General features: G+C 43.9%; 2 protein-coding genes across 3 annotated transcripts; one reads left to right on the top strand and one right to left on the bottom strand.

The window, feature by feature from the left end:
- The first annotated feature begins 3,418 nt into the window (after window positions 1-3,418).
- nitr3r.1l (novel immune-type receptor 3, related 1-like) lies at window positions 3,419-5,186 on the top strand. Its single transcript, XM_031583392.2, has one exon. It carries the CDS (start codon window positions 4,117-4,119, stop codon window positions 4,900-4,902), a length of 786 nt encoding a protein of 261 aa, XP_031439252.1. The 5' UTR covers window positions 3,419-4,116; the 3' UTR covers window positions 4,903-5,186.
- A 2,434-nt stretch (window positions 5,187-7,620) lies between these two features.
- gas2l3 (growth arrest-specific 2 like 3) lies at window positions 7,621-27,179 on the bottom strand. 2 transcript variants are annotated; one of them, XM_012824511.3, is made up of 9 exons: window positions 26,924-27,179; window positions 20,311-20,366; window positions 16,760-16,934; window positions 15,694-15,812; window positions 15,411-15,552; window positions 13,988-14,051; window positions 13,438-13,576; window positions 12,494-12,601; window positions 7,621-10,445 (listed from the first exon to the last, which is right to left on the bottom strand). In XM_012824511.3, exons 2-9 carry the CDS (start codon window positions 20,332-20,334, stop codon window positions 9,195-9,197), a joined length of 2,022 nt encoding a protein of 673 aa, XP_012679965.2. In that variant the 5' UTR covers window positions 20,335-20,366; window positions 26,924-27,179; the 3' UTR covers window positions 7,621-9,194. The 2 variants fall into 2 exon arrangements, with proteins under 2 accessions (XP_012679965.2, XP_031438546.1); XM_031582686.2 differs by lacking the exon at window positions 26,924-27,179 and adding an exon at window positions 21,832-22,059.
- Between the last annotated feature and the right edge of the window lie 531 nt (window positions 27,180-27,710).

The following is a 27,710-nucleotide window of genomic DNA, read 5'->3' as shown; positions in this document are numbered from 1 at the left end:
TACCGGTTTTAGAATAGTTAATTCAATTTTGTAACAAATAATGGATGTGGTCAAATTTCGCCAGCATTAGACACACTCCCTGTCGTTCTTCCTCTGGATCTTCCTCTCTGTACTTGATCATTTGACAGATATGTTAACTTGATAGATATGCAAGACCTGCACTTTATCTTCTCTCTGTTGCTCTTTATCTAGATCTTCTGCCTCTTGTTCCAGTGACCTGCTCTCTCAACGCTCTCCAATATTTTGAATTTGTAATGCGGTATCGATTTTTAAACGAATTGCTTCCGGGCTACCTATTGCTCCTTTAAGCAAATAATTTCATAATCTGAGTCCTTTCCTCTGGGCTTCAAACACTGTCCCTGTTATCTCTCTTGTTTTGCACAGACTGCTTGTCATGGACACTCTCATTGCAACCTCGATCATCTCAAATACCGAATATGTGGACATGTTGGAGTACCACAGGATCCAGACATCCATTCCTCAGCATGGAGCGAGTCAATCAAGGCAGCGCCTCACCCCAGGGCATGAAACTGCCCACAGTGTGCACAGTGCATTCATCCATCTCCTCTTCCTCACGTCGCTTAATCGGAGCTAAACATGTAGGCCTATGGGTTGTCATGCCATTGATATGTGCATTCCCATATACATTTTGATGTTTTCACATCTAAAACACTATACATGTGTCTGTAATGAGTAAATAAATGACACATTTGGTCATTAATTTAGTTTGCATAGGAGTAGCAGGACAAATCCTAAAAATTAGTCCAGTCAGTCATTTACATATGAACTATAATGCACCATTGTTAGTGGGACATAAAATTGACTTTTGGAATTTGTTAATTTACACTTATAAGCTGCCAAATGATTTCTTTTCATGTAAGTACACTACAGCGGACAACAATTGTCTCTACACAGTATGACTGTATGTTTGCAAGAGTAGACCCATAATTATATGAATTTACATTGTCATTTAGCAGACGCTTTTATCCAAAGCGACGTACAAAGGAGAAAACAATCAAGCTACGTGCAATAGAGATCTAGTGAAACAATAAATACTACTTTACATAAGGACTTAAAAGTGCAGGAATGTCACTACTGTATAGGTACGAGTTAAGTACTAGTTAGAGGAGATAGCATTAGAGGAAGATAAGGAGAGGTAGAGGAAGGAAGAGGAAGTGCAAGTTAGGAAAGGAGGTGCTCTCTGAAGAGTTGGGTGAATCTTATGTAATGTTTGTGTCACCCTCGCCAATTGGTTACATGAAAGGGTCTTTGTTGAGGGCCTTAGTGTGAAGGCACACTGTACCATCATGGTCACTTTCAAAGAGACATGCCATGTTTGCAATGGCTGAAAGAACAGCACAAACACCATCTGATAAAATCAGTTATTTTATCGGACATCACGCACACTCACAAACACACAAATGTTGGAGACAGTACTCTACATTCATGACAAAGGTTTTCTTAAAATGCTGGAAAAGGTTGACATACTCAAGACTATTTCAATGACACTACATAAAAAACACAATTTGTAGATATAACCAAACAAATCAACATCCATTTCCACACACCATACACATAAAAACAAGGAAATCAAAAATAAAAGATCTTGAGAAATCATAAATAAATTTCAGCTCTGTGGTACTGGACAATATATTTATTAGTTTAGCGTTTGACATGAATGGATACTATCCATGTAGGCTATTTGTTAAACTTTTAGTTTGTCAAGTCAGTAGTTTGTCTTCATAAAAGGAAAGCAGTCATGCTGCTGAATGCTTGTGCTTTGTGCCACTTTAAGCCTTAATACTACCTCACAAAGAAAATCTTGACCAACCGCAAAAACCATGACAAAGAGCTTCATATATAAAACATACACAAAAGTACTCTATGAATATCAATCTCACCCCTCCAGACCATGTTAGCTAGTAAGACAAGCTTATACATTTTGAGTAGAAAAGGTTAAAATGTTCGTCAGGTCAGCTACTTTGTGAGGATTACTGTTGGCTACTGACAAAACTGACATCGTAACATCTTTGTAGATTTAAAAGGTAACATCTCACCCCACACCCCCAGGACACACTCTACAATTCACACTCACACTGTTCTGAAAAGGCACACCATGAACTTCCTAAATCACTCTAACAAAAACAGGTTAGCAAAGTCATTGACAGGAAGACCAGTATAGATAGTACATACTCATATTAATTCGAATTAAGTCTTTGGCATGTTTAAAACGTCTCTGACCATGACTAGTCATGTTCCTTGTTCACCAGCCATGGATTTCAGTTTTGCTTCTGCTGGTGTCAAAACGTTTTACGCAACCACTGAGCTGGGTATATCTGGTCCAGAACAAGCTGGATTCCATTTCAATTTTGAAACAGTGGGGTTGAGAGTAATTGTTGAAATGCATACATGGACAGCAAAAGCTGTTTAGGGTTTTTGTATACAAACAAAGTTACATATGCACACTTACAAAAACAGTCTCTAGCAGTCTCTGATGTTCTTGCAGTAACAGATCTCAGTGGAATATTAAGGTCTTGTGAAAGAAACAGCGATCGTGCTTTTGAGATTAAAATCAGATGTATGTGGTAAAGATTACTTATAAAATGGAGTCCAAAAAGTTTCACCGCGTGACCCTTTTGAAAATGGCACAAATAAAATCATAACAAAATAAATTTGACACAAATATAAAATCGAACAGATTGACAGACAATGTTGCTTAAAAAGCTGGTAATGTGTGTTAAAAAAAACTGAAGAAACACATCTGTGTCTCACGGACAAGTGCTTGTTCCCTAACTGGTTGGATAATCTTAAGGATTCCTATGAGACCAGAGGGAGTCTGCCTCGACTGAGGTTGGTGGAGCTTCCTTATCCCCACCCGCTCAGCACTTCTGCTGCTTCCTGTTCATCTCAAAGTAAGGCTCCACCTTTTTCACCAGCTTAGTCCGCTGTGTGGCCTTCTGAGAGACAGGGGGTGTCTTGAGGCTCGGTTTGGTTACTGTGATCTGTGGGGCCTCAGGCTTCTGAGCGGAGTGGTTGGTCAGAGGCTGCTTTTTGACGGGCAGTCGTGGCGAGGCAGCAGGCAACTGCCGGGAGGGGGCCGGGCGAGCAGCAGCTAAGACAGGGGTCCAGGGCCTGGACTCCCATGCCTTGTGCACCATACCCTGGACTTTCTGATATTTTCTTTCCTCTTCTGCAGAGGGTGATAAGGAGAAACAGAAACCAAGCAACAAAAGACCCCCCAGACGAGAGCCACGCCAGGCCTGGGGCCAGCGCTCCAGGGGCTCTCCCAGTCCCCGAGGCGGGCCAGACAGCCCCAGAGCCATCTATCAGCACCACCTCCCAAACCCACACTTCCGTCCGCCTCCTCCCATGGACAGTGGCTACAACCTTCACCCCCCATATCCCCCTCCCTTCCAGGCTCCTCCGCCATATTATCATGTACCCCGGGCCACCCCCAGCCCACATGCCCTGGCCCCCCCACTCTTTCCCGGGAATGTACATGCCTCCACCTCCCCCACCTCCTCCCCCACACCCTGCCAACCAGCACTGGCCAAACTGAAATCACTTTGCTTAATGTCTCACACAGGTGCACTATAGGTTATAGGCACTTTGAAATGTTAAGTCCAAAAGACATTGGTTGTAGCTGCAAGCATGTGCATAGTATGTTTGGGATGATAATTCCCCACATTTTTATTTTCTTCCTACCCAGAAACTGTATGGCCAGTCAGACCTTTGAGCCACTTTACTTTTGTTATGAGAAAAAGTGTACAAAATGAACAGTCTTAACAGATGTGTAAGTAATTGTGGTCAATAATACATTTTGATATATTTGGTCTGTGTGACCATGAATAAATCTTTGGACTTTGTGTGTGCACATCCATATGCGTATTTCTATGCAATATATAATACAATTCGTTTTTGTGAGTACAATATACATAATGTATTTGTGTATATTTACAGAACAAATGTACAGTCTGGAGAGTTTGTTTTTTCTTTTTGCATTGTAAAACAGTGAAATGGCCATTTGAATGCAGTCCAGATTTGCCTACAGGTGTTCAGTTGCTGTTTAAGACAGTCGTGCACTAAAGCCCATGGTTCAAACACTGTCTGGCGAGAATGAGGGCAACACCTGTCTTTGTTCTCTGGGTGGTCTTCGGTGGACTAGCCCTTGGAGTGCGGGTCCGGAAGCATTTCTTGGTGAACGTTCCAATGACCTGGAAGGATGCTCGGAGCTACTGCAGACAATATTACAGTGACCTGTCCACCATAATAACCGACTCGGAAAACTACATCCTGAATGTAAACTTAGTGCTTTCTTCTGCCAAAATCGCTTGGATTGGTCTGCACAGATGTCACCCCCAGTCTGCTGAGACATGTATAACTTCACCCTGGGAGTGGTCAGATGGAGATGTGTCCACTTACAGTGATTGGGACTATGGAGAGCCTAACTCTGAGGCTAACTCTGAATCCTGTGTTGAGCTGTGGTATTTGACTGGGGAGTGGAACGATCAGAACTGTTACAACACAAATGCATTCTTCTGTTTCAAGTGGAGCGGGGAGATCATCCTGGTGACCGAGAGGATGTCCTGGGAGGAGGCGCTGCTCTACTGCAGGGAAAAGTACACTGACCTGGCCAGCCTGCTCACCGACACGGATATGGCCTTGGCAGACGAGAAGGCCAGCAATGCCCAGACCGCCCAGGTGTGGACCAGCCTGCGTTTTCTGGCAGGCGAGTGGCTGTGGGTGAGTGAAACTCAGGAGGCTGACCAGAAGTTTACACAGGGGAACCTGTCCAGCTGCCCGGCACATCCTTACAGCTGTGGCGCTCGCAGTCGTAATGGCAGCCGCTGGGAAAACCAAGACTGCCAGGAGAAGCTAAACTTCCTCTGCTATAGGGCTTAGGGACACAACGCTGTAGTGAGTGTATTTCTCGTGTGATGTCAGCTGTAGCCTAATGTCACTGGTAGATTGCACTGCTCATTGGCACTGCATAGTATCTGTTTTTGCTGTACTAATGTTGAGTAGTCGAGTAACTATGGTTTGTAAAGATGTTGTGTAGTTAGCCATTCATATTTTTTGTGACAGCCTTTATGTATTTCTTTTCCCATCTTGAGATGGAGTGGTTTCAAAGTGCAGTTGTCAGCCAATAAAGGTCAAATTAAATAAATCACTTCATTCTCATCTTATGACTTCAATTTGTTCAACTCATTCCTGTAACTGCATGACATCTTAGAGGTCAATGGATGTATGTAGGCCTATAATATCCATGCCCAAATTGTTTGTTAAAAGGTGTATTTTGCAGCTTTTTTATTTTATATTACCTTAAGTATGGAGGGACTTTGATATGACCCAAAAGCATCTCAAGCCTGTGGGGAAAGGTTTAGTAATTCTTATATCACCCAGTAGGAGGCAGCATTAAACTAACACAGTAGTACACTCCAGCCAATACTTTTCCAAATCAAATGAATGCAAACACTAGCACACCTAGTCCCAAAATAAGTACTTAATCATAAAATGACCATGATATGTCATCCGAGATTAAGGAAACGTGCCAAACTGAAGGCCTTAACGAAAACACGCTAAGATACTGCTATCAGTCACACCAGAGGAGCGACTGTTACCTACCTCAGCAACAAGCAGCCTGACAGAAATATAGCCTACGGCAGAAACGGCAATTTTTTCTCTAAGTTGTCCAATTTACCAAGGCGGTTACTCTATGGTGGAGCAAATACTGACGTCCAAAGAGTAATGTTACTCATACATATCCATGGCTACTAGCTATTCATCTAATCGAATATAAACTATATACCGGTTTTAGAATAGTTAATTCAATTTTGTAACAAATAATGGATGTGGTCACTGCAAAAATCAACTGTCTTTCCAGAAAAAATCACTGCAGACCCCTCACACCCCGCACACAAATTATTCAAACTCCTCCCCTCTGGTAGACGCTACAGATCACTGTTCGCCAAAACCTCCAGACACAAAAACAGTTTCTTCCCCCTCGCCGTCTCACTACTGAACAACCCACTGTACCCACTGTAGCATATATATTTATATTTATATATTTATCCCTGCACTTCTCGCACTCTCCACTTCTTCTTTGCACTACTGTTGTGCAACATTTCACAGCTACTGTATATAGCCATTCCGCCTTGTACATACTTTTTTAAACTCCTTAGTCCATTGCACTGTTGCACTGTTTGTTTGTTTGTATTGTATTGTATTGTATTGTGTTGTATATTTTGTGTAAGCACACTGAGAGTCACTTTACCAAGTCAAATTCCTTGTTTGTGCAAACTTACTTGGCCAATAAAACCTGATTCTGATTCTGATTCTGGTCAAATTTCGCCAGCATTAGACACACTCCCTGTCGTTCTTCCTCTGGATCATCCTCTCTGTACTTGATCATTTGATAGATATGTTAACTTGATATATATGCGAGACCTGCACTTTATCTTCTCTCTGTTGCTCTTTATCTAGATCTTCTGCCTCTTGTTCCAGTGACCTGCTCTCTCAACGCTCTCCAATATTTTGAATTTGTAATGCGGTATCGATTTTTAAACGCATTGCTTCCGGGCTACCTATTGCTCCTTTAAGCAAATAATTTCTTAATCTGAGTCCTTTCCTCTGGGCTTCAAGCACTGTCCCTGTTATCTCTCTTGTTTTGCACATACTGCTTGTCATGGACACTCTCATTGCAACCTCGATCATCTCAAATACCGAATATGTGGACATGTTGGAGTACCACAGGATGCAGACATCCATTCCTCAGCATGGAGCGAGTCAATCAAGGCAGCGCAGCGCCGCCCAACAAAAGCCTCACCGCAGGGCATGAAACTGCCCACAGTGTGCAGTGCATTCATCCATCTCCTCTTCCTCACGTCGCTTAATCGGAGCTAAACATGTAGGCCTATGGGTTGTCATGCCATTGATATGTGCATTCCTATACATTTTGATGTTTTCACATCTAAAACACTATACATGTGTCTGTAATGAGTAAATAAATGACACATTTGGTCGTTAATTTAGTTTGCATAGGAGTAGCAGGACAAATCCTAAAAATTAGTCATTTACATATGAACTATAATGCACCACTGTTAGTGGGACATAAAATTGACTTTTGGAATATGTTAATTTACAATTCTAAGCTGCCAAATGATTTCTTTTCATGTAAGTACACTACAGCTGATAACACTATATGAATTTACATTTAGTCATTTAGCAGACACTTATCCAAAGCAACATACAAAGGAGAAAACAATCAAGCTACGTGCAAAGAGATCTAGTGTAACAATAAATACTACTTTACATAAGGAATAAAAAGTGCAGGAATGTAACTACTGTAGGTGCGAGTTAAGTACTAGTTAGAGGAGATAGCATTAGAGGAAGAAAAGGAGAGGTAGAGGAAGGAAGAGGACGTGCAAGTTAGGAAAGGAGGTGCTCTCTGAAGAGTTGGGTGAATCTTATGTAATGTTTGTGTCACCCTCGCCAATTGGTTACATGAAAGGGTCTTTGTTGAGGGGCTTAGTGTGAAGGCACACACTGTACCATCATGGTCACTTTCAAAGAGACATGCCATGTTTGCAATGGCTGAAAGAACAGCACAAACACCATCCGATAAAATCAGTTATTTTATTGGACATCACGCACACTCACAAACACACAAATGTTGGAGACAGTACTCTACATTCATGACAAGGGTTTTCTTAAAGTGCTGGAAAAGGTTGACATACTCAAGACTATTTCAATGACACTACATAAAAAACACAATGTGTAGATATAACCAAACAAATCAACATCCATTTCCACACACAATACACATAAAAACAAGAAAATTAAAAAATAAAAGATCTTGAGAAATCATAAATAAATTTCAGCTCTGTGATACTGGACAATATATTTATTAGTTTAGCGTTTGGCATGAATGGATACTGTCCATGTAGGCTATTTGTTAAACTTTTAGTTAGTCAAGTCAGTAGTTTGTCTTCATAAAAGGAAAGCAGTCATGCTGCTGAATGCTTGTGCTTTGTGCCACTTATGCCTTAACACTACCTCACAAAGAAAATCTTGACCAACCGCAAAAACCATGACAAAGAGCTTCATATATAAAACATACACAAAAGTACTCTATGAATATCAATCTCACCCCTCCAGACCATGTTAGCGAATAAGACAAGCTTATACATTGAGTAGAAAAGGTTAAAATGATCCGTCAGGTCAGCTACTTTGTGAGGATTAGTGTTGGCTACTGACAAAACTGACACCGTAACATCTTTGTAGGTAACATCTCACCCCATACCCCCAGGACACTACAATTCACCCTCCCCTGTTCTGAAAAGGCACACCATGAACTTCCTAAATCACTCTAACAACAACAGGTTAGCAAAGTCATTGACAGGAAGACCAGTATATATAGTACAGTCATATGTTGACAGAGAAATACTGAGTCAACACTAAGAAACAGATTAAAAATACAGATTTAATTAATGAAGTCTTTGGCATGTATAAAACGTCTGTGACCATGACTAGTCAAATTCCTTGTTTGCCAGCCATGGATTTCAGTTTTGCTTCTGCTAGTGTCAAAACGTTTTACACAACCGCTGAGCCGGGTATATCTGGTTCAGAACCAGCTGGACTCCATTTCAATTAAAAAAAAAACGGTGGGGTTGAGAGTAATTGTTGAAATGCATACATGGACAGCAAAAGCTGTTTAGGATTGTTGTATACAAAACAAAGTTACATATGCACACTTACAAAAACAGTCTCTAGCAGTCTCTGATATTCTTGCAGTAACAGATCTCAGTGGAATATTAAGGTCTTGTGAAAGAAACACTGATTGTGCTTTTGATATGAAAAATCAGATGTATGTGGTAAAGATATAAAATAGAGTCCAAAAAAAAGTAGTTCTATTGTATTAAATGCTGAGGTTTCACCTCGTGACCCTTTTGACAATGGCACAAATACAATCATAACAAAATAAATTAGACACAAACATAAAATCAAACAGATTGACAGACAATGTTGCTTAAAAAGCTGGTAATGTTGTGTGTTAAAAAAAACTGAAGAAACACATCTGTGTCTCACGGACAAGTGCTTGTTCCCTAACAGGTTGGATAATCTTAAGGATTCCTATGAGACCAGAGGGAGTCTGCCTCGACTGAGGCTGGTGGAGCTTCCTTATTCCCACACGCTCAGCACTTCTGCTGCTTCCTGTTCATCTCAAAGTAAGGCTCCACCTTTTTCACCAGCTTAGTCCGCTGTGTGGCCTTCTGAGAGACAGGGGGTGTCTTGAGGCTCGGTTTGGTTACTGTGATCTGTGGGGCCTCGGGCTTCTGAGCGGAGTGGTTGGTCAGAGGCTGCTTTTTGACGGGCAGTCGTGGCGAGGCAGCAGGCACCTGCCGGGAGGGGGCCGGGCGAGCAGCAGCTAAGACAGGGGTCCCGGGCCTGGATGAGGCCGGACTCTTGCTTGCAGGTTCTTTGGCCTTGGTCAGGGGGGAGGCTCGGGCCGTGGGGATGCGAGTCCGTGAGGTAGGGGTCTGCGCTCTGGAGAGCGGGGAGGGGGAAGAGGATTTGGAGTCCAGGGAGTTGCAACTGGCGGGGCTGGCTGGCCGCGAGGTGTTGGACCGCGGGGAGAGGGGCCGGGGGGAGAGAGGCCGGCGCACACGGTTATCCACACGTAACCGCGAGACTGGGGAAGAGCCTCGGCGCCTGGCCAGCCGTGAGCGCAGAGGGGCCACAGGCGGCTTCCCGTCTTTCTGAGTCACCCCGAGCTTTGGGTTCAACATGACGGCCCTGCGCGTGACCGGGGCAGACTTTGGATGCTTGCAGTTGGGCTCGGCACAGACGGGGCTGCGAGGCAGTAGCGGTGAGCCGTCAGGGGTCTGCCGGAGCTTCAGTTTGGAGGAGGTGGGGACCTTTTGCTTGCCGGCTCCATTAGAGAGTGGAGGAGCAGACAGAGGCGGCTGAGGTGGGGCTGCTTTCTTGTGGACAAGCGCAGGAGAATACGGGCTTCTCTTTGGCAATGAGGGAGTCACCTGGAGGACTTTCTTGGGTACCGGTGCCTTCCTCTGTAAGGTGGGGGTGGAGGCTGGGGATGCAGCGTAGGAGCGTGGAATGCAGTGCCCAGGCAGAGGGGCTTTAGAAGTGGCTGTAGGGGAGGAGCAGGAGGATGAAGCAGAGGAAGAGGATGAGGACGACGAAGAGGAGGATGTCGATGTGGATGAAGCATCAGAGAGGGTGACAGCGGCCAAGGGATCCATCATGGGAGGCTGGACCTTTTGAGAGGTGAGGGCAGGACCGGCTGGCCCCTTCTGGTAGGCCAGGATTTTCTGCTCCAAGGTAGTGAACTGAAGTACGCGTCCTGGGTCGTTCTTCAGCAGGAAGCCCTTCAGCGTGTCCCAGCCCCCTCCAACCCGAACCATCACATGCTTCCCATGGAGCATCTGTGTGTGTGTGTGTGAGAGAGTGAAAGAGAGGGTGGGAGAAAAGCAAAGGAGAGAGAAGAAAGACCACTCAAGTTACATAACACCAAATCTTACGTAAACACTAGTGAGTGTCCAATTGGGTTAATGTCAGTTCCAAGTAGGGCTGAACGATTAATTGCATTTGCGATTTAATCGCGATATGATAGAACGCGATTTTCTAACCGCAACGTTCGCGATTAAAAAACGTGGTCTAAAAATAAAAAAAAAATAAAAAAAAAATTTTTTTTTATTTTTTTTTTAAGATGGTACATTTTGCACACAATGTTTAAAAAGTGCATGCCTAGTGTTTATACTTGAAATTACTTTTTTTAAATTACTTAAATGCACAGTGGCAAAGAAAGCCACCGATTTGTTGTTCTTGTTTCTGTAATGAGCAGTTAAATAAAAATGTAAAATGTGGGAAAGAATATTTTACACTAAATGTATCTAATATTGTGTTGGTCATATTTAAATCATTCATTACGTTTTGTTGGGGGAAAAAAGAGGATAAAAAAAAAAAAAATCGCATATTAAATCGCAATATTTTGGTAAAAAATCGCAATTAGATTATTTTCCCAAATCGTTCAGCCCTAGTTCCAAGGCTTTTCAATCATCCCCATCTTAACCTCAATTAAAAGCAATAAATAAACAGCAACCAGCAAAGAACCTAAGTAAACAAACTAGTGACTACGGTAGTACAAATGACATTCATCTCAAACATCAACAAAACACATATCTGTGGAACCACTTTAAGTTTACATTGGCATTTTCAAATCAGACAATTACCATCTATTTCTATTTGTTTTAGCATCAACACCGACCTTTTCACATTTTATTTAATATGGAATAAAATGTATTTAAAATGGAAATCATATATTACATCATCTATATACATTTCTCATTATATAATCTAATTAATTAATTTAACTGGATAATATGTTAGTTCGGCTGGGAATCCAGTCACTAACACTACACAGCAAATGTATAGATAAATACACCTGCCCAACATTATATAATTACATTAATTCAACGCATGGTGCACGAGTCTGTAAATAAAAGGTTCCGTCTAAATTAGTGAGTAAACGCTATATTTAGATGCATGTCCTGCTAAATAAATGCCCATATAGATAGGTTTCCTATCTCATTTGCTGATGTAATTGATTATGTAACCTTTACTCCAGGCTTTGTTAATGCCTCGGCACAGAGTGCTACTCTATTTTGACACAGAGCTTAGACCCCCATCTGTGTGCTTGTCACACACTGAGCGTAGCGACAGTTTCACGGCAGTGCCAAGGTAAGAATGGAACCGTCACTGGCCAGAGTCCACTCACTGACAGAATAGGGGAGGAAAGTGGTGAAAGCGATTAGAAAACTGATGATATCAGGCTATTATCCTTCTACAGCACCTGCACGTGTGGTGGGAGTGTGAGGAGACGCACACGCGCATCCTACGTTTGAACTGTGTGCGTGGGTGTTGATGTATTGACTGATCACCTAATTGGCGCTCTTTAAACCATTCCACACGTGGCTTTCCGATTAGAAGGGCTGGATTAGCGGCTGGTTGTGAATGATATTGCCGGCAGCGGCCGTTCATTTAGTCTCAGTATTTTTTTTGTAAACTGTATTAGTGGAGATGAGACTGGCATTTCCAGCAGAGACTCCTCACTGCTCTCACCAAGCCAAATGAGTCACTTGTGATCATCATTTCCAGTCAGCAAATGGACTAGTAAAATAGACACGTTACTAAATTGTGATTACTAGAAATAGGAAATAGTGATTGTACATTTCTGGTAAGGGCGAGGGGAAAAAAAATCGTGGCACTACACGAGATGCTCAATGTGCTGCGCCTCTTGTGTTCCAGCGTGACTGAGAGCGCAGACAGAGCGCTGGCTCTGTTCACGCTCGTCTGGTCCAATGAATGCGGCAGGAACAGCTGCTGAGGCCCAGCTCGTCTTCACAGATGGTATTGCTCTCAAGCAGAAGAGCGCGGGGTGAAAAAGAGCCAGGGGAAAAGCCGATCGACTCACCCTGATGAAGAGTATCTTGTCTCCGAGTCTGTAGCGGCCCTCCGAGAGATACTCGATGGACACTTTCTGGGCACAGTTACAGGGGGGGTCATCACTCATATCGTGGTCCTACAAGAGAGGAGGGAGAGAGGATGGGGTGGGGTGGGCAAAGGAAAAGCACTTAAGTGAGACGGAAACTTATGAACTGATTGAATGTAAGAGGAGATGAGGGACTCAACATGGTATAGTGGCAACGTGAGAAAGGATGCACGAGGGGCTGTGTATTGACATTTGGGTTCAGGAAAGTCAGAAGCTGAGCTGACTTTGCATCACTGAGCTGACTTTGTGAGTGTGAGTGTGTGTGTGTGTGTGTGTGTGTGTGTGTGTGTGTGTGTGTGTGTGTGTGTGTGTGTGTGTGTGTGTGTGTGTGTGTGTGTGTGTGTGTGTGTGTGTGTGTACTTCGGCACTTCAAGGACGGAGCAAGCTATGTGGGTCAGAGCAGACAGAGCTCTGGGAGAAGGGACAGAGTGTTTATTGATACTGAGCGGAGACGCAGCAGTGTCATGAGCCAGCCGAAACCACACAGTGCTTTGTCACAGGAACTCAGCGCATCTCAAGGAGGCCAGGCTGGAAATGGGGGGAGTGTTTACCAGCAGCAAACAGAAAACAGAGAGAGAGAGGGAGGGAGAGACTGACGAAAACAAACAAGTCAGGCCAGGCAACTACTAACACTTTATGCACTTTAAGCATCATCCTCTTACTGACATTTCAAGAATGACCAGTTGTGGAACAAAGAGGTATAACGTAGGGCATTCATTCAACCCCTCACCTAAGTCACGTTTTGAAACACACTGCAACACACTGCAATGATACCATGTGCCTCAGCAGGTCACAAAGAATCTGGCTCCGTGTCTAATTCAGGTGTGGTTTGTGGAGGGTCTAGTTAGTTTGGCCTTCATACTCACGCCTTGGTAAAGGCTGCCGTGCTGACAGCAGACGGTGAAGGTTTTGACGGCGGGGGCTGGTTCTACGCCCATCAGCAGAGTCTCCTCCAGTTCGATCTCTTTCTCCAGTTTCACAAGAACCGGAGGTTCCACTCCATACCTGCGATAAAAGTGGGAGATGAAGAGTAACACATTCTTTATAAGATTGCTGATGTTATATGCAACAGCATGAGAAATCCCTTCACAAGGAATGAGGGGATACAATAAAGAAAATACCAGTAGCTCAACCACAGATGAATACAGATTCACCCCTAGAATCCTCTTAGAATTTACCGATTAAGCTATACTTACAGTAGAATTATCTGGTGCACATTCTGGACAGGCAAAGAACAAGTTTAAGCCCCCCATCCCAATTCTGCTGCTATAAACTACAGCAACAAGCCTTTACAGACCTTTTGCCGAACCCACTTTAAAAACAAATTTAAATCACAAGATTATCTAAATGCCCAGGAACCACACCCCCCTGATGTCCCTGATGCCTTGCTCTATGTTGCGTAACTTCATCACTCACTTGGATACGATCCTGCCAATCTGCAGTAGACACAGGCATACCTGGCGAGGATTCTTATGCAGAACTACAGGAAGAAATGAAAGTGCAATTATAACCTCATGGAAAATAAAGTCAAGTTTACCAAAGCTGGTTTAATTAAAACAATTTATATCAGGGAAAATTGAAATCACATCTCTTCAGACACCCCACTGGCATAACCAATTTAATCCTGTTAACCATCATTATCAGTTTCATCGTGGAGTCATTCTGTCTTGTTGGAACACTGAGGATCAGCTGGGCAAGCCTCTTATTCAGTTGTGTCCATGGTGACGACACAATGCACTCTGGTTAATTGGTCTACACAATGGATCCCAAGAAGCCACTGGGTTTTGGATTTAACTAAAGCCAGCGACATGTGGCTCTTTAGTGTACGACCTGCCACACACTGGAAATGCAGGCTTACCTTTAGCCCAATGCTCATTTGAATTGTTTACTACTCCAATTAGAGCCTGTTAATTAGCTAAAGAAAAAGGCTGCATGAGCCACAGCGGTGCTCTAACCACCTACTCTAGTGAGGGGGGCGTTTCCCTTAGACTATAGGGCTTGCTGCACAAAAACCTACGGTTACTGAGATTTCAATAACCAGGAACTGCTACGGCTAAATACACCCTCATACTTTTGTCTCATTTTGCTCAGACCAAATAATTGCTTTAACATACTTTAATACATAAAAAAAAATGCATAACACACACAAAAAATTACAATTATACACTAACAAATACTTTGCCATACTGTTTTCTTAAGGATTTCTCAGATTGCCTGCCCCTTTACACCAGTGCATTATGAAGTCTGGCATGGACTTTGAAGGGCGTCTGAAAACAGATACGGTTTCGATCTACAGCCCATTTCGCGTCGACACATTCTGGGTTACAGTCTGATCTGCTGGCATAGCAGTGGGGTTCACACTGGGCCTTTGGCCTGACTACTGAGGGATCGCCCCATATTTGCGCACTAATCTGTTGTGGAAAACATTCAAGGCTGTTTTTCAGGTCAGAGCTTTTCGGTGAACAGGTCACCTAAAGCTGGAGCCATCAGTCTGACTATAGAGGTACTTGGATAAATGGAGCTTTGTGCTAGGAATTGGACCACTTGAACACACACACAGTTGTAGTTTCTATAGGCAACACGTCACACTAACTTCTCAGTCTGACAGCTAGAGGGGTCACCGTGATGATTAAAACTGAAACGGTACCTGGTACCAATTTCACCTATTAAGATGCAAACAATGAGCTTCTTATTTTGAACAACCACTGATTAGACTCTTTACATTAATTTCAGTCTTCTCCTGAGAAAAATATCAATGAAAAAACCTCATATGCTCCTTTGTGGAAACCAAGGACAAAACTTGCCAGTGTTACTAAAAGGTTTTGCCCTGTGTCCTCACCTAAGCCCTCAGACTCAAACATGAAGGTCTCGTCCACGCCTATCTGGCGACACCAGCTCAGGAAGTTGGCCGTGTTGTCGCGGGCGAAGAAGGACCCAGGAGAGGCGACCCTCTTGAATGGCACTTTTTTCATGGAAAAGTGCTGCAAGAGACACAAAAAATTACAAAGTACAAAGAGGAGAAATTAATGGCTCAAAAAGAACACACAAAAGCACTTCAGATAAGCTATTATATGCAATAGAGTTCCCCCCTCCTCGCTCCTCCAGCGGGGCCTTTATCTCACCTGCCACTTGTCCGAGGGGCAGCTCTGGGAGACTTGGGTCTGCAGCACTTCGATCAAGCGGCACAGCTTCACGCCATTGCCCAGCTCCTCCATGAAGTGCTCTGCTCGCACCTCCTCTCCTGTTCACGTTTGTGTGTGTGTGCGTGTGCGTGTGTGTGTGTGTTGAGAAGGATTGAATGTGGTCGGAGAGAAAGAAAGAGAAATAGGCAAAAAAAAATAAGAACGGGAACCAGAAAGACAGACAGGTCAAAACTGGTCCAGTAGATTGAAATTTGACTGAGGTGTAAATTACAACCTCACATGCCACTGAAACAGTTTCGGCAGAGTCATCGGGGAAATATAAGGTTACCGGTGGCTTGTCTTTCAGTCTACCTTCTTTTTCTCATTATGGTGAATTTGACCAACCTATATTTAGAGACCAGCATTCAGCCAGAGTCAGTTCTCTCCAGAAGACACACCCTCAATTGTTTACTTATTCTTCCCATAAAGGGGTCTTCTCCCCTTACTCTCAATGCCACGGATATGAAAAGGGTAGAATTTCTCTACTGTTAAAAACTCCAAGATACAATCCTATCCTACTACTTCTGTTCCATCTTAAGGGCCCCAGGCTGTGTGAAAGTGAACCTCACATCCTACTGAGGGGTTGATAGGGGAGTAAGAATCCAGACGCAGCTGTACAAACAGAATGCAAATTTGGCTAGGAAGTGGGGAAGTGTTTGAGGTTTGGTTTGGCTGTAGAGAATCGCACTCTATGAAACGCAACACTCAATTCCACAAGAAGTTAGTCAAATGGAATTCAAGATGCCATGGCTTGAGACACCAAACTATTATTTCACCAGTGAAGAGTAAATAAATGAACTGTTGGAATTATGCAAGTGGTTCTTTGCTGTGCTAAAGAAAAAAAGAAAATAAGGGGGGGGAGGGGGACTGCACCATCAGTCCAAGGGTCACTTTTACATTCACAACTGAATGCTTTTTGAACACTACATTTGTCATGTTTCTACAAATAAGCCAAAGATAAGAAATAAGCACGGACCAGAAGAACATTACGGAGATGACGACATACCGAGCATGCTGGTGATCCATATGGCCAGATCCTCCTGCATGGGCACCAGGGTGGCCTCATGCCGCACAGCCAGCCACTGGTCGTACTGGAACACATCGGCCAGGCCGGGGCCATGGCGAGCGGCTAGGGGGCTACGCGGAGCCTGGATGGGAGAGTCGAACCTCTCAAACCAAGACTGCAAGGAAAGATAAAAACAAAATATTACTGAGAGTGAGAGCGAAAAGGGAAATGAAAGTGACAGAGACATGGAGAGAAAGTCAATCAGTTCGTTCAGCCATCACACAAAATAGTCTTTGTATGGTGTCCAAGCTGATTTGGATTCATTAACAAAATGGCACAGAATAACCTCATGGCTGACGCAACTGGCTGGACAATGAACCTGGAAACTAAACCTTCAATTGTTTGCATAAGCATTTAATACCAAAATCAGTTTCAAAGGCAGTGGTCAATAAAGTTGGGCCCCCTCTAGGAGATAATGATAACGAGCCTGCAATGATTGTGGGGTGGCTCACATGGCTGAAGGTGAAAGGGGGTTTTGTTGAAACCAACATGAAACTGGCCTTTGAAACCGATGAGTAGGGCAACAATTCTCAGGTTTCAAGTCGCTGAGCAGGTTAATTGCAAGTAAGCGGTTTCACAATGCAACCTCATATTTGAGCACCTTAGGGAAGGCATGCAAAGCTCTTAATCTGGTCTTGAGTCCACAAACAAGATTTTCTAGTATTAGAAAATACCAAACTTAAGCTTGTTAGTTATTCACAGATGCATTTTCTCACAGGTAACTTCAACCCCATAAAGAATATATTCAGTTGGTCAATTTAAAGCGCAGTCTGTAATTCTAATCCCATACATTTTTTTGCCAAATTCAGCTAACTACGCCTCACAGTCCATTCAGTATTCATGCTGAGAAAAAAACTCTTGTGTTCGTACACAGTCCTGGCTCTGTAAATGGAAAACAAACATAGTGGCTTGGATCGAGATATAAACAATCCTAGCCAATCAACATGGTGCTTCAGGAGCATGGAAGGAGGGGTGTAATTTGATTGGCCATTGAGCTCAAATATGAACAACCTTTCGCAAAACCGAAAAATGAACTCTATTAACGTGGCAGTGAAAAGGCTCTGAATGAAAATGTGGAGGCATTGGACCTGGGATGTGTGTGTGTGTGTGTGTGTGTGTGTGTGTGTTTGTGGGGGGTGAATGAAGAGGTCAGGGCAAACAACTACACTGCCCAGCCTTCATGTGTCCTGTCGAGGGTGCTCCAGTGGGAGCTGGAAGCAAGAGAAAACGTCATGCTCCCCAACCCACAGAGGCTACTGGGACCTAGTCCAGACCCACAGCCACCTCCCTCCCCGCACAGACAGAACACTATCCTCAAAACCACCCTCACTGTGGGCTACAAGGAAATGGCAGAGTGAAACTCAGAATAAAAAAACCTCAGCTGGTCCCCACCGCCAAAAGGTCAGCTTGCTGCTCTGATGACAAAGAGTGTATAATGAAGTAATAATAAACGAGCCCATTTAGAAGTCAGGTCACTGAGGGTGCCAACTGATACTCTGCATATCAGGAGCTGGGCGAGCTCGGCTTGACTGCAGAGGTTCTTTCACGGCGGGTGAAAGTGCCTGGAGCGAGCCTCTCATCCGTCCAGGGAGGTGGGCCACTCGGAGTCGTGTCAGATTTATCTCCCCAGCCCAGCGCGCCAGCAGTGCAGTGCTGCTCTCGCACACATAAGCCTCACTGTCAGTCTAACAATAGGCCCCTCACATGGGGACTGGAGATATTCCCTTTCCTGCTTTGAACTTGAGCACTATGAAAGGCACGAGTGCACATGATCACTTCCAATTGAGGCCCATGCAGTCGAGCGAGACCGGATGAAGATTTCTGATGACAATGTTTGGTGTTGTTTGCCGTAAGACACCGTGAAAACTAACTAACATTACACCAATCACCGGCCATATAGGATAAACGTAAGATAAGTGGAGGTTGGATTGTCATAGAGACTGAACAAGCACAATACACTGGTCACACATAGGAATGTTTTCATGACCTGCTTTTCTGACCTTTTCTGGGCAAAAAAGGAGGGAGGGTTTGCTTATTGTCTGGGGCATCAGGTTTCACCTCACAACACTAACAGCACCGTGACCCCACCCCCAAAACCCGACTTCTGCCTAAAGTTGCCTAAAGATGGCGGGGATATTACAGGAAGCATCTCATTAAAATGAGTCCTCGCTGCACGCTGCTAAAACCACATCTGTTTCTGGCAACTGAAAGCCCTCTCTGATTGTACAAAGGAAGAGCAGACGCAGTGAACTGGACGGGGTTCTCAGGGAGATCACATGCCCTCTTTGCTCGCTTCTGCACGTTTCCCTGTGACTCCCACACATGTAACCATGATCCCCAGAAGGGGGGGGGCAGATAGAGAGAGAGAGTGAGCGAGCATGAGGCACTGGCTCCAGGCAAATCCAACACATATGTACTGTTTCCCTCTATTGCACAAAGGTCAGCTAATTAGACATGAAAATACAAAATGGACTGGAAGGAGCCCAGGCTTACATAAGCATGCCTGATTACCATACCACAGCAGCTTACAGTGGGGCCCCATCACCTGACCAGATGCAGGTTGCGTGTGAAAAAAAAAAAAAAAAAAAAAAAAAAAAACTTTCAGCTGAACCAAATTTTTTTTTTTTTTACAACCGTGTTAAAACAGAAGCTACTCTCTGTAACATAAGAATTCGAAGGAATTTCCTTCTCGGTTTGATGGAATCGTTTGTCACGCTTCAGATGACTATCTGTGGGAAAGAGATTTGCATGACAGCAAGATCTTCCTTATGGCTTATGCTTCCTAAAGCCACCACTCATCCCAGTTCACCTGTGATCCAGTAATTTACCAGAGGGTCACCTCTCAAATCGCCCCTGCCCTTGTGTGACCATGAGAACCACCTGGACCCCTCAGCTCTGGGATTGAAGCCCCTCTGACCTATATCTTATGACGTGGGCACATTGTGAAGCTACACAGTTCAGTGGAAAAGTTAAATTTAAAAAGCTTAAAAGTTATGGAGGCCAAAGTGACTAATGCTCTATGCTACGGCCATTGAATGTTTTGTATGACTGTCCGAGAATATTGTGTACAGCTCTGCATACTGATCACGCATCTCTGTGGAAGCTGCTGGAAAAGAACATGGCCAGGGTTCTCATTAGCATACATGTCAAGACCAACAGTACACCCTTAAGGCTAGGAGTTAGGCACTGCATTTTCCATTTAACTTTACATGCTATGGTTCACGTGGCAAGTAATACAATGTTATATAACAAAAAAGCAGGTGTGGAGCAGAATGGTAGGCAAATTACTCTCCCCCGCCCGCTACCAAGCTGCAAGGACATTCGGACAAACTTTCAAACTGCATCCCAGTTCTTTTTCAAATCATATGAATCATTATATTTAAAAGGTCACCAGTGGGGGGAGACTTCTCACTTTCACTGTAGCCCCATTTCTGTCACATACAGAACAGCACAGATCAGAATTCATGAGAGGTTCATTATGTATTCTGTACCTGAAGCCCGGCCTGAACTGCCATCACGGAGCTCCGCAGATGTTCACCTCTTCATTCTGCAAGTAAGAGAGAAAGCTGTTATTTGTAACGGTCTGTTTCATCCAAAACAGACTTAAATACTTCCAAATTGTGATGCAGAGGACCGCAAACTGATTTTAGGAGGGAGTGAAGTAGCGAATAAAAGGTAACCATGTCAGTTTGAGCCATCTGAACAGGGTTTCAGCAATGTCTTTACAAAACCCCCCTTCTGCTATTTGCTCATCAATACAGCCAGTCTTAATTAGTGCCAACTCATGCCATGCCCTGCAAATGGGCTATATTAAGCACAGCGCACTTCAAACAGTACACTTCATCAGCCTTTTCGGTCAGGGAGAATGCACTACCTTCAGGACATTTTCTTGAGTCCATGTTGACTCATCTTGTGGGGTAGTCATACTTGTTTTTCCCCTCACAGCGGTTGAGGTTTGGAAACACAACTCAAGGCCAAATCACGTGTAAAGAACAGATCTGAAATGCCTCACATTAAGTGTCCAGTTAGGAAACTGGGAGACAAAAACACTTGAGAAAATGTTGCATGGTTTGAGCCACAGGCCACCTTCTAGAGAGGTCGGGAGTTTAACAGAGAGCACTGAAAATTAATAAAAGCCAAGAATTCCTGTGGTCGACATCATAGCGGACATGGCTTTCATGATATTTACATATTCAAATGTTGTCAGATAACCATCACAGCAGAGTCTTTTCATATTAAAAGTAGTAATGTGGCTTGCAAAAAAAAAGAAAAAAAGAAAAACATTTGCAAAATGTGCCTTTCAAACCAATGAAGCCCATATGTAGACTGTGAGCAAAAACACTGTTGTTGTTGAGAAAAATCTGCTGATGACTAACCATGGATACGGATCGAGTCCCCCTTCAGCAGCACTCCATTACTCTCAGTTGGGCAAGTAAAACATCTGTGTGTGAGTCTTTGGCTGAGCCTTACTTTTCTCAGGGGGAGCAGAGTCCTGAGCCCAGCTTTCTTACAGGATGTTAGGGATTACCCTGATATTCATCCCCCCAGCCACCCAACAGCCTTCAGCAGAGAGTGTGTGTGTGTGTGTGTGTGTGTGTGTGTGCATGTATGTATATGTGTGTCTTCCCTTCCCACACAGAATTCAGATGGTCCTGTCAACGCACACAGCCCAGCTGAGGAAACAAAAACCAGATTGCAGCCCGTCTTGCACAAACCCTCACTTCAATTCTCACTTCAGCGAGGTTGCATCCAGGGTGACTTCCATTGCCAATCGAAGAAGTTGAGCTTGGGACCGCAAATCAATAGCTTTCTTATCCATCCCACGAAAGGCTACATTAAAATTCTTGCAATAAATTACTTCCCTCAGGATTATCCAAACTATGCCATTCTTTTTTTCAGACTTCAGATGAAACAGAAACCAAGACCAAGGCATGTCAAACAAGCAAAATGCTATGCCATGCAAAAGATAAAACATACCAGCAGTGACAATGACAGCAGGAAATGACACCTACCTCACTGAACAAAAGACTTGTTCAGATTATAGAAGGATGGGACAAAACAACAAAAAGCCCACAACACCAGCCTGCTTGATTTGAGAAAATCCGGTTAGAGCATGGAGTCCCTTTGGATGCTGATTTAGTGTGGAGAGGGCAAGCTGAACAGGACACAGCAGCGGAACAGTTCAGGAGACAGCTGAGCATCCGGCCAAGCGGACAGTGATAGTCCTGAACGCGAGTGTGAGTGTGTAAGCGAGAGAGCGAGCAAGCTAGCGAGGGAACGGGAGATGGAGAGAGAGGGAGAGAAGGATAGAGGAGGGGTGGGGGGGGAGCGGCTTGACTAATGAAGCAGCTTCGCTCGGTGCTCAAACCCCCCGATCCAGCCCAAGCCATCTCACAATACACCCATTGTTGTACCCCCCACAGCCCCCACCAGGCAAGTCTCTGTCTCGCACACACACACACACACACACACACACACACATACACAGTAAGTAAGCCCTAAACGGTACACCCAATGGATGGACTCAAGCCCTTGGCAACAAAAGAGCCTTACCCCTTTGAAAAATACAACAGTGTTCGGAAAGTTTGGGGTGGGCAGAGAGAATACGACAACAATAAGTCTTTTCTGCATACTTCTGTTGGCGTCAAATACCAGAGAAAGGACGGGGACTGGGTGGGAGGCAAAGACATGGGGATATATGGAGAGCAAGAGAGTGCGAGCGAGAGAGAGAGAGAGAGAGACTTAATTGAGTGTAGCGCACTGTGGGGGAAAACAATAGTGCGGAAAGGGCAAACTCCTCTGTACAATGATCAGCATCTGAGCCTCTTGGCAAAGAGCTTGACAGCAAAGCTCGATGGGCCAGTCCACTAAATGTCAGCTGAAGGCAGGAACAGAGGGGAAAAAAAAGAACCAGAGGAAAACAACAAAAACGTGTTTTATGTTCCCAACTACAAGGACACAAATTGGCAGCAGGAAAGAGGAAAGGACACGACATGACACTGACCCTGTGGTGAGACCATGGCTCACTCTCCATAAGTTATTGGCATATTATGTAGAAATTCCACTCAGAGACCATCAGAGCATTGTGTGTAAGCATCATCAAAGAGTAGCAATGTTCTGCTGCATGACGACACTCTCGCTACACATTTTTCAAACATCTTGCTGCTGAAGGCTGATGGAGGGGGGAGGATGCAGCTCTGTCCTCATTGCACTAGCTGCCTCAGCTCATTGCTGCATCTGTGGTTGTGCATGACCTAGCACAATTGTCCGCACACGTAAATGTACCATAAGCACTGAGGGATGACTCATGCAAAGTTCATGACGCAAAAATCAAGAGATTAAAAAACAAAAATAGAAACATTATATCAATGGAAATATGCCCTTTATAGAAGTGGAACAAAGTAGGATTAGTGTATATATAATACTGATTTATTTGTAACGTAACAAACAAAAAACAATGGAAAAGTAATTTCGGGGGTTGCTAACGTCTTGCCCATTGTACACGTCAAAGCCGGATGCATGGTCTGTGGTTTGATATAATAATCCCACAATAATGAATCTCTGCGTGAACACAGTAGATTTGGGGCTTTAATTACATCCAGGGAGACGTCTGCGAGTAGCCTGGAGAATAAACACAGGACGGGGGAGAGAGAGGAGGGATGCCCACATGTTCTTTCACGCAGGTCATCTGACAGCCTCCCCTAATCGCCTAAGAGGATCACATCCATCCCAGACATGCTTCCCCCAATGAGACGCCTTCTCTTCTCCGGCACGTGGCCAATGCGTACATGCGTGGGTGTATAATACAGAAATGTGTGGGGTGTTTGTGGGCACCAGTGGTCTGCACGTGGGGCCACATCCTAAACACCCCCTCCCACTGGACCCTCAGGGAATACCCCCCACATGCACAATATTATGCAAGTTCTTTTGTTGCTGATGAGTTCTTTGTCCCTGGCTTTAATTGGCCCGTCAGTTAGTTTCATTAGGGCCCTCTTGTCATCGATCAGCACGCCGCTCCACAAAGGCTCTGAAGATTAGTGCGGTCTCTGCGACCCTGGGCGTCCCATAAAGCATCCTTCAGACAGCGGCCCCCACCCTCCTCTCCTCCCCCAAAGGAAAGCCCCTCTTCCAGACTAGAGCGTGGCTGAGGAAGAGTCTCCACCTGCCAATCCTATTCCCCCGATGAGTGGATCGTTGATGCAGATCCACACCTGATGCCAATTTTGGATGTGCACTTGATTGGACGGTCCTACTCAATCCATAGTCAACCAGAATTTGAAAAGCAATATTGTAACTGAATGACCAGTCATCTTCATAAATGCCACTTCTGCTGAAAGAATGTCTAATGAAGTTAAAAGGTATTAGTCATCAAGCCTGGACAAGCAAAGGACTCTGGCTGACTGCCAAAGAGTAGAGGCGTGCATGCATGCCAGCCAATGATCTCATCACTCTAAATATCATGGCAACACGGCACTTCGCATCATTCAAAAAGACCAAACACTACTCAGAGACACCAAAGATCCTTTGAAAATATACAAAGACTAACAGCCACTAAAATGGACAGTCTTCTAAACCAAAAAACAGTGTCTTCTTTTAATCAACTTCAACATTCAGTAATGGTCACAGCCTTTGCTCCTCTCGTTTTTAGCATTCTGAATAGCGAGAATAGACCCCAGCCTTTGCTATGGTCATCTGAACAAGTGAACTTGGCCCAGATTCTAAACATTTAAATTCAAAAGGGTTTGTTGATGGTCTTTTAGTTGCCCCAGCCACCATCCGTGGAGAGCTAATTAAACTCTGCACTGGATTGTGAAAAAGACATCACACCATTTGTCCTTTGCGGTTACCAAGGTAAACCAAATAAACCCTTTAACGTTGAGCCACAATTTATACCATTCCTGTGGAGATGCACACTACACAATCATGTCTAGCAGCATATCTGACTTTAATAGGCCTGATTAATTGACTTCAGTGGCATCAATGCTTGGTGTAGCCTACAAAGCCACTGGTGTTTGGCTTGAGGGAGGTTTACCTCATCCTAGACTTATGACAAGTACCACAGAGAGGCAAGTCCACCCTGACACTCAGACAGGTTTACTATTATCTGAGCAAAAAGGCCAGGTCAAGGAGACACAAGGTGAATGGATAGCGGGTTCAACCGATTTAGAAAAACAAAGAGCATTGAGGCTTTGGAGGTTCATCCAGACAAACCGTGCTGTATGATAATCCAGGGGGATTGAGATGGGATTGGGGGACAAAGGATTGAGGGGAGGGGGAGGGAAAGGTGAAGATGGAAACTGAGTAAACTCTCATTCTACTAACTGACCGGTTTGACCTTCTGACTAACCCTTGTGCCCTTACTCCAGTTCAGAGTCAAACCAATAGGGTTAAACCTTTATGAAAACCAAGACATCACAAATAAAGCGTCATGGCACTGGGAATGCTTTGCAAACAACTCTACTCAACTGTATTTCTTTGATGGGATATCAACAGACCAGATCGTCTGAACAAGGTATCGGTCAAATTCATTTCCATTCCTTGTACCTATGAATGAATTTGTATGGTGCAGAACAGACAAAGAGGCGTAATAGAAACCATCAGTGACATGCTGTTGGGTTCTGGCCTGATGGCATAGCGCAAACAGATACTGTTGCCTAGGAGATGCTTGGGAGCTTGTCATCTGAGAACCATGATTGATAAAAAAAAAAAGAAAGAAGGATGGCCTACAACAAACTCCTGGCACAAGACCAAAGGTGCAACTGGGACCATAGTGACTGGGGGAGAACCTCCAATGCTGTGCCTCTCGCCTGGTCATCAGCTGGACCCTCTAATGAACTGGGTAATCTAAAAGTCATTATGATTGCTATTGTGCCTTGTGGAGATCACGCCCCATATGGCTCAGAGCGAGGGTTAGGCCATTAAGCCTTATCCCTATCTTTTCACATGGGTTTTTTTTTTTTTTTTGGTCTTTCTCCTCCTGTTCAGGAGGCTCCCATGCTCCACATTTTGCAATCTAATGCCAGTTTATTTTGGACAGATGGTATTTGGCTATTTGAGGTTGGCAGCGAAATCTGGGCCATTTTTAGGGGCACAGTTCCTGTCTGCACGCGTGTGCTCATTAGTAATCAGAGAAAAAGTGTGCCATCATTTCTAAACACTGCACTCGCCTTCTGTTGTTTAGGATAGATATTCACAAAAGGATACGAAGGGTTTCCAAATTTGTGAGCCTGTCAGGGAAGCTCCACCCGAGACTACAGGCGCTCTTTTAAAATACATTGTACAAATACAAAGCTCTCTTGTGGCCTACACCACTGAAAGACAGGGGAGGGTTTTTAAACCCCCTTCACGGCCCTGACACACTCTACCCTGCGTTGGCAGACCCACCATAGGGAAACACCTGCAACCCTTTCCTCCGACTAAAAGGAAACAGGAGACACGGAGACCTTGAGGATGTGTACATTAAAAATGAATGCACATGGAGTTTTCTTTTATTCACACCTAATTGCAAAACACTACATATCTGGAACTGGATTCACGAGGCGTTTCGTTTGCTAAAATGGCTGAACAATAAAATAATACTTTATTGACGAATAAGATTTATACAGGTAGCTAATAAGGCTGAAAGAGGGGGGGGAAAAACCTAACGTTGCATTTTAAAGGGGCTGCCTCAATTTATGGGACTACGCCGAGGGTCCAAAGGTAAAATGCATTGAGATTTGTCTAAGAACAAGTCGCATTATAGCTGTAATGGTTTACCTTAACCAATGCCAAATTTACGTGAAAACCTAAACTTAACGTTACAAGATTCGGGCAACTAATTGGCGTTAAAATGTTCAGCATTTTTTAAGGACAGGGAAATGTATTCGTCAGAGAGAAAGACAAAAAGAAGGAAAAACGGAGATTCACACTGCATTAAAAATTAAATATCCTGAAGCCCTAACCACTATTTTGAGCGTGTTTGCTAACGTTATAGACCACTAGAAAGGCACACTTCTGCTAGCTAGCAGCAGCGTGCATGGGCGACTTGTTGCGCTTACTTTCTCGTGGCTTAGGAAGAAAATGCAAGAAAAAAGCGTATAAAGAGACGAAAAACAAATGACTTACCAGCGGTTAAATTCAATGTCTTTAAATCTTTGAAATGTTTTCAAACAGCCAGTAAAGGCATCCAGTCGAAGCATACACAGTAACAAAGTTGCGATGTGGCGTGGGATGTCAGTTAAACAGCATTCTCCAAAGTTGTTGTTCCTCAGCGCCATGGAATGTAACTACTGCTGGACACGCAGCGCTGTTCGAAACAACCAATCAGAGCGCACATCCACAACTCTCAATGGAACAGGGGCGGGAAATGTGAGGTTTTTCCTCATCTTCGCCAAGTGGCAAGTGCAGGTGGGCGTAAGCAGCTAACCAAAGTAAACGATGCCTTGGAGAGTCAACGGTTTTCGGTTATACTATCACATCATTCTGTCCGGGAATGATGTCAGGAGGTATATTTAAAGGGGGCCAACTGACAAAACTGTAATGTTTGAGATAATTTTGTTAGACCTTTATTCTTGATTATTCTAAGCCTTAAATGGTGTAGAATGGTGTGCTACCTGAGTTCTAACACGTTTGGCTTTGGAAGACTGGAAGCATGAATTGCAGATATGGAAATTTGACCTACGTCTTTCTGTTAATAGGTCTTCAATAATAATACAAATCTTATAATTATTGTTTATTTATTATAACTATTCGTATTCGTATTATATAGACTAGGCAGACAGCTTTATATTTGTCTTATATGATATCAAAAACAAACCCACTGACAACCAATAAAGCCTTAAATATTAGGCTATTGTGGTTTGTTGATATCCTCATTCGATAGGTTTGTGATATTTTTTTGACTATAAAGTCA

This window comes from Clupea harengus, chromosome 16 (assembly GCF_900700415.2).
Source record: "Clupea harengus chromosome 16, Ch_v2.0.2, whole genome shotgun sequence".
In the NCBI taxonomy this organism is placed as follows: Eukaryota; Metazoa; Chordata; class Actinopteri; order Clupeiformes; family Clupeidae; genus Clupea; species Clupea harengus.
The sequence above is the reverse complement of the archived record's forward strand: the minus strand, read 5'-3'. Positions and strand labels throughout refer to the sequence as shown.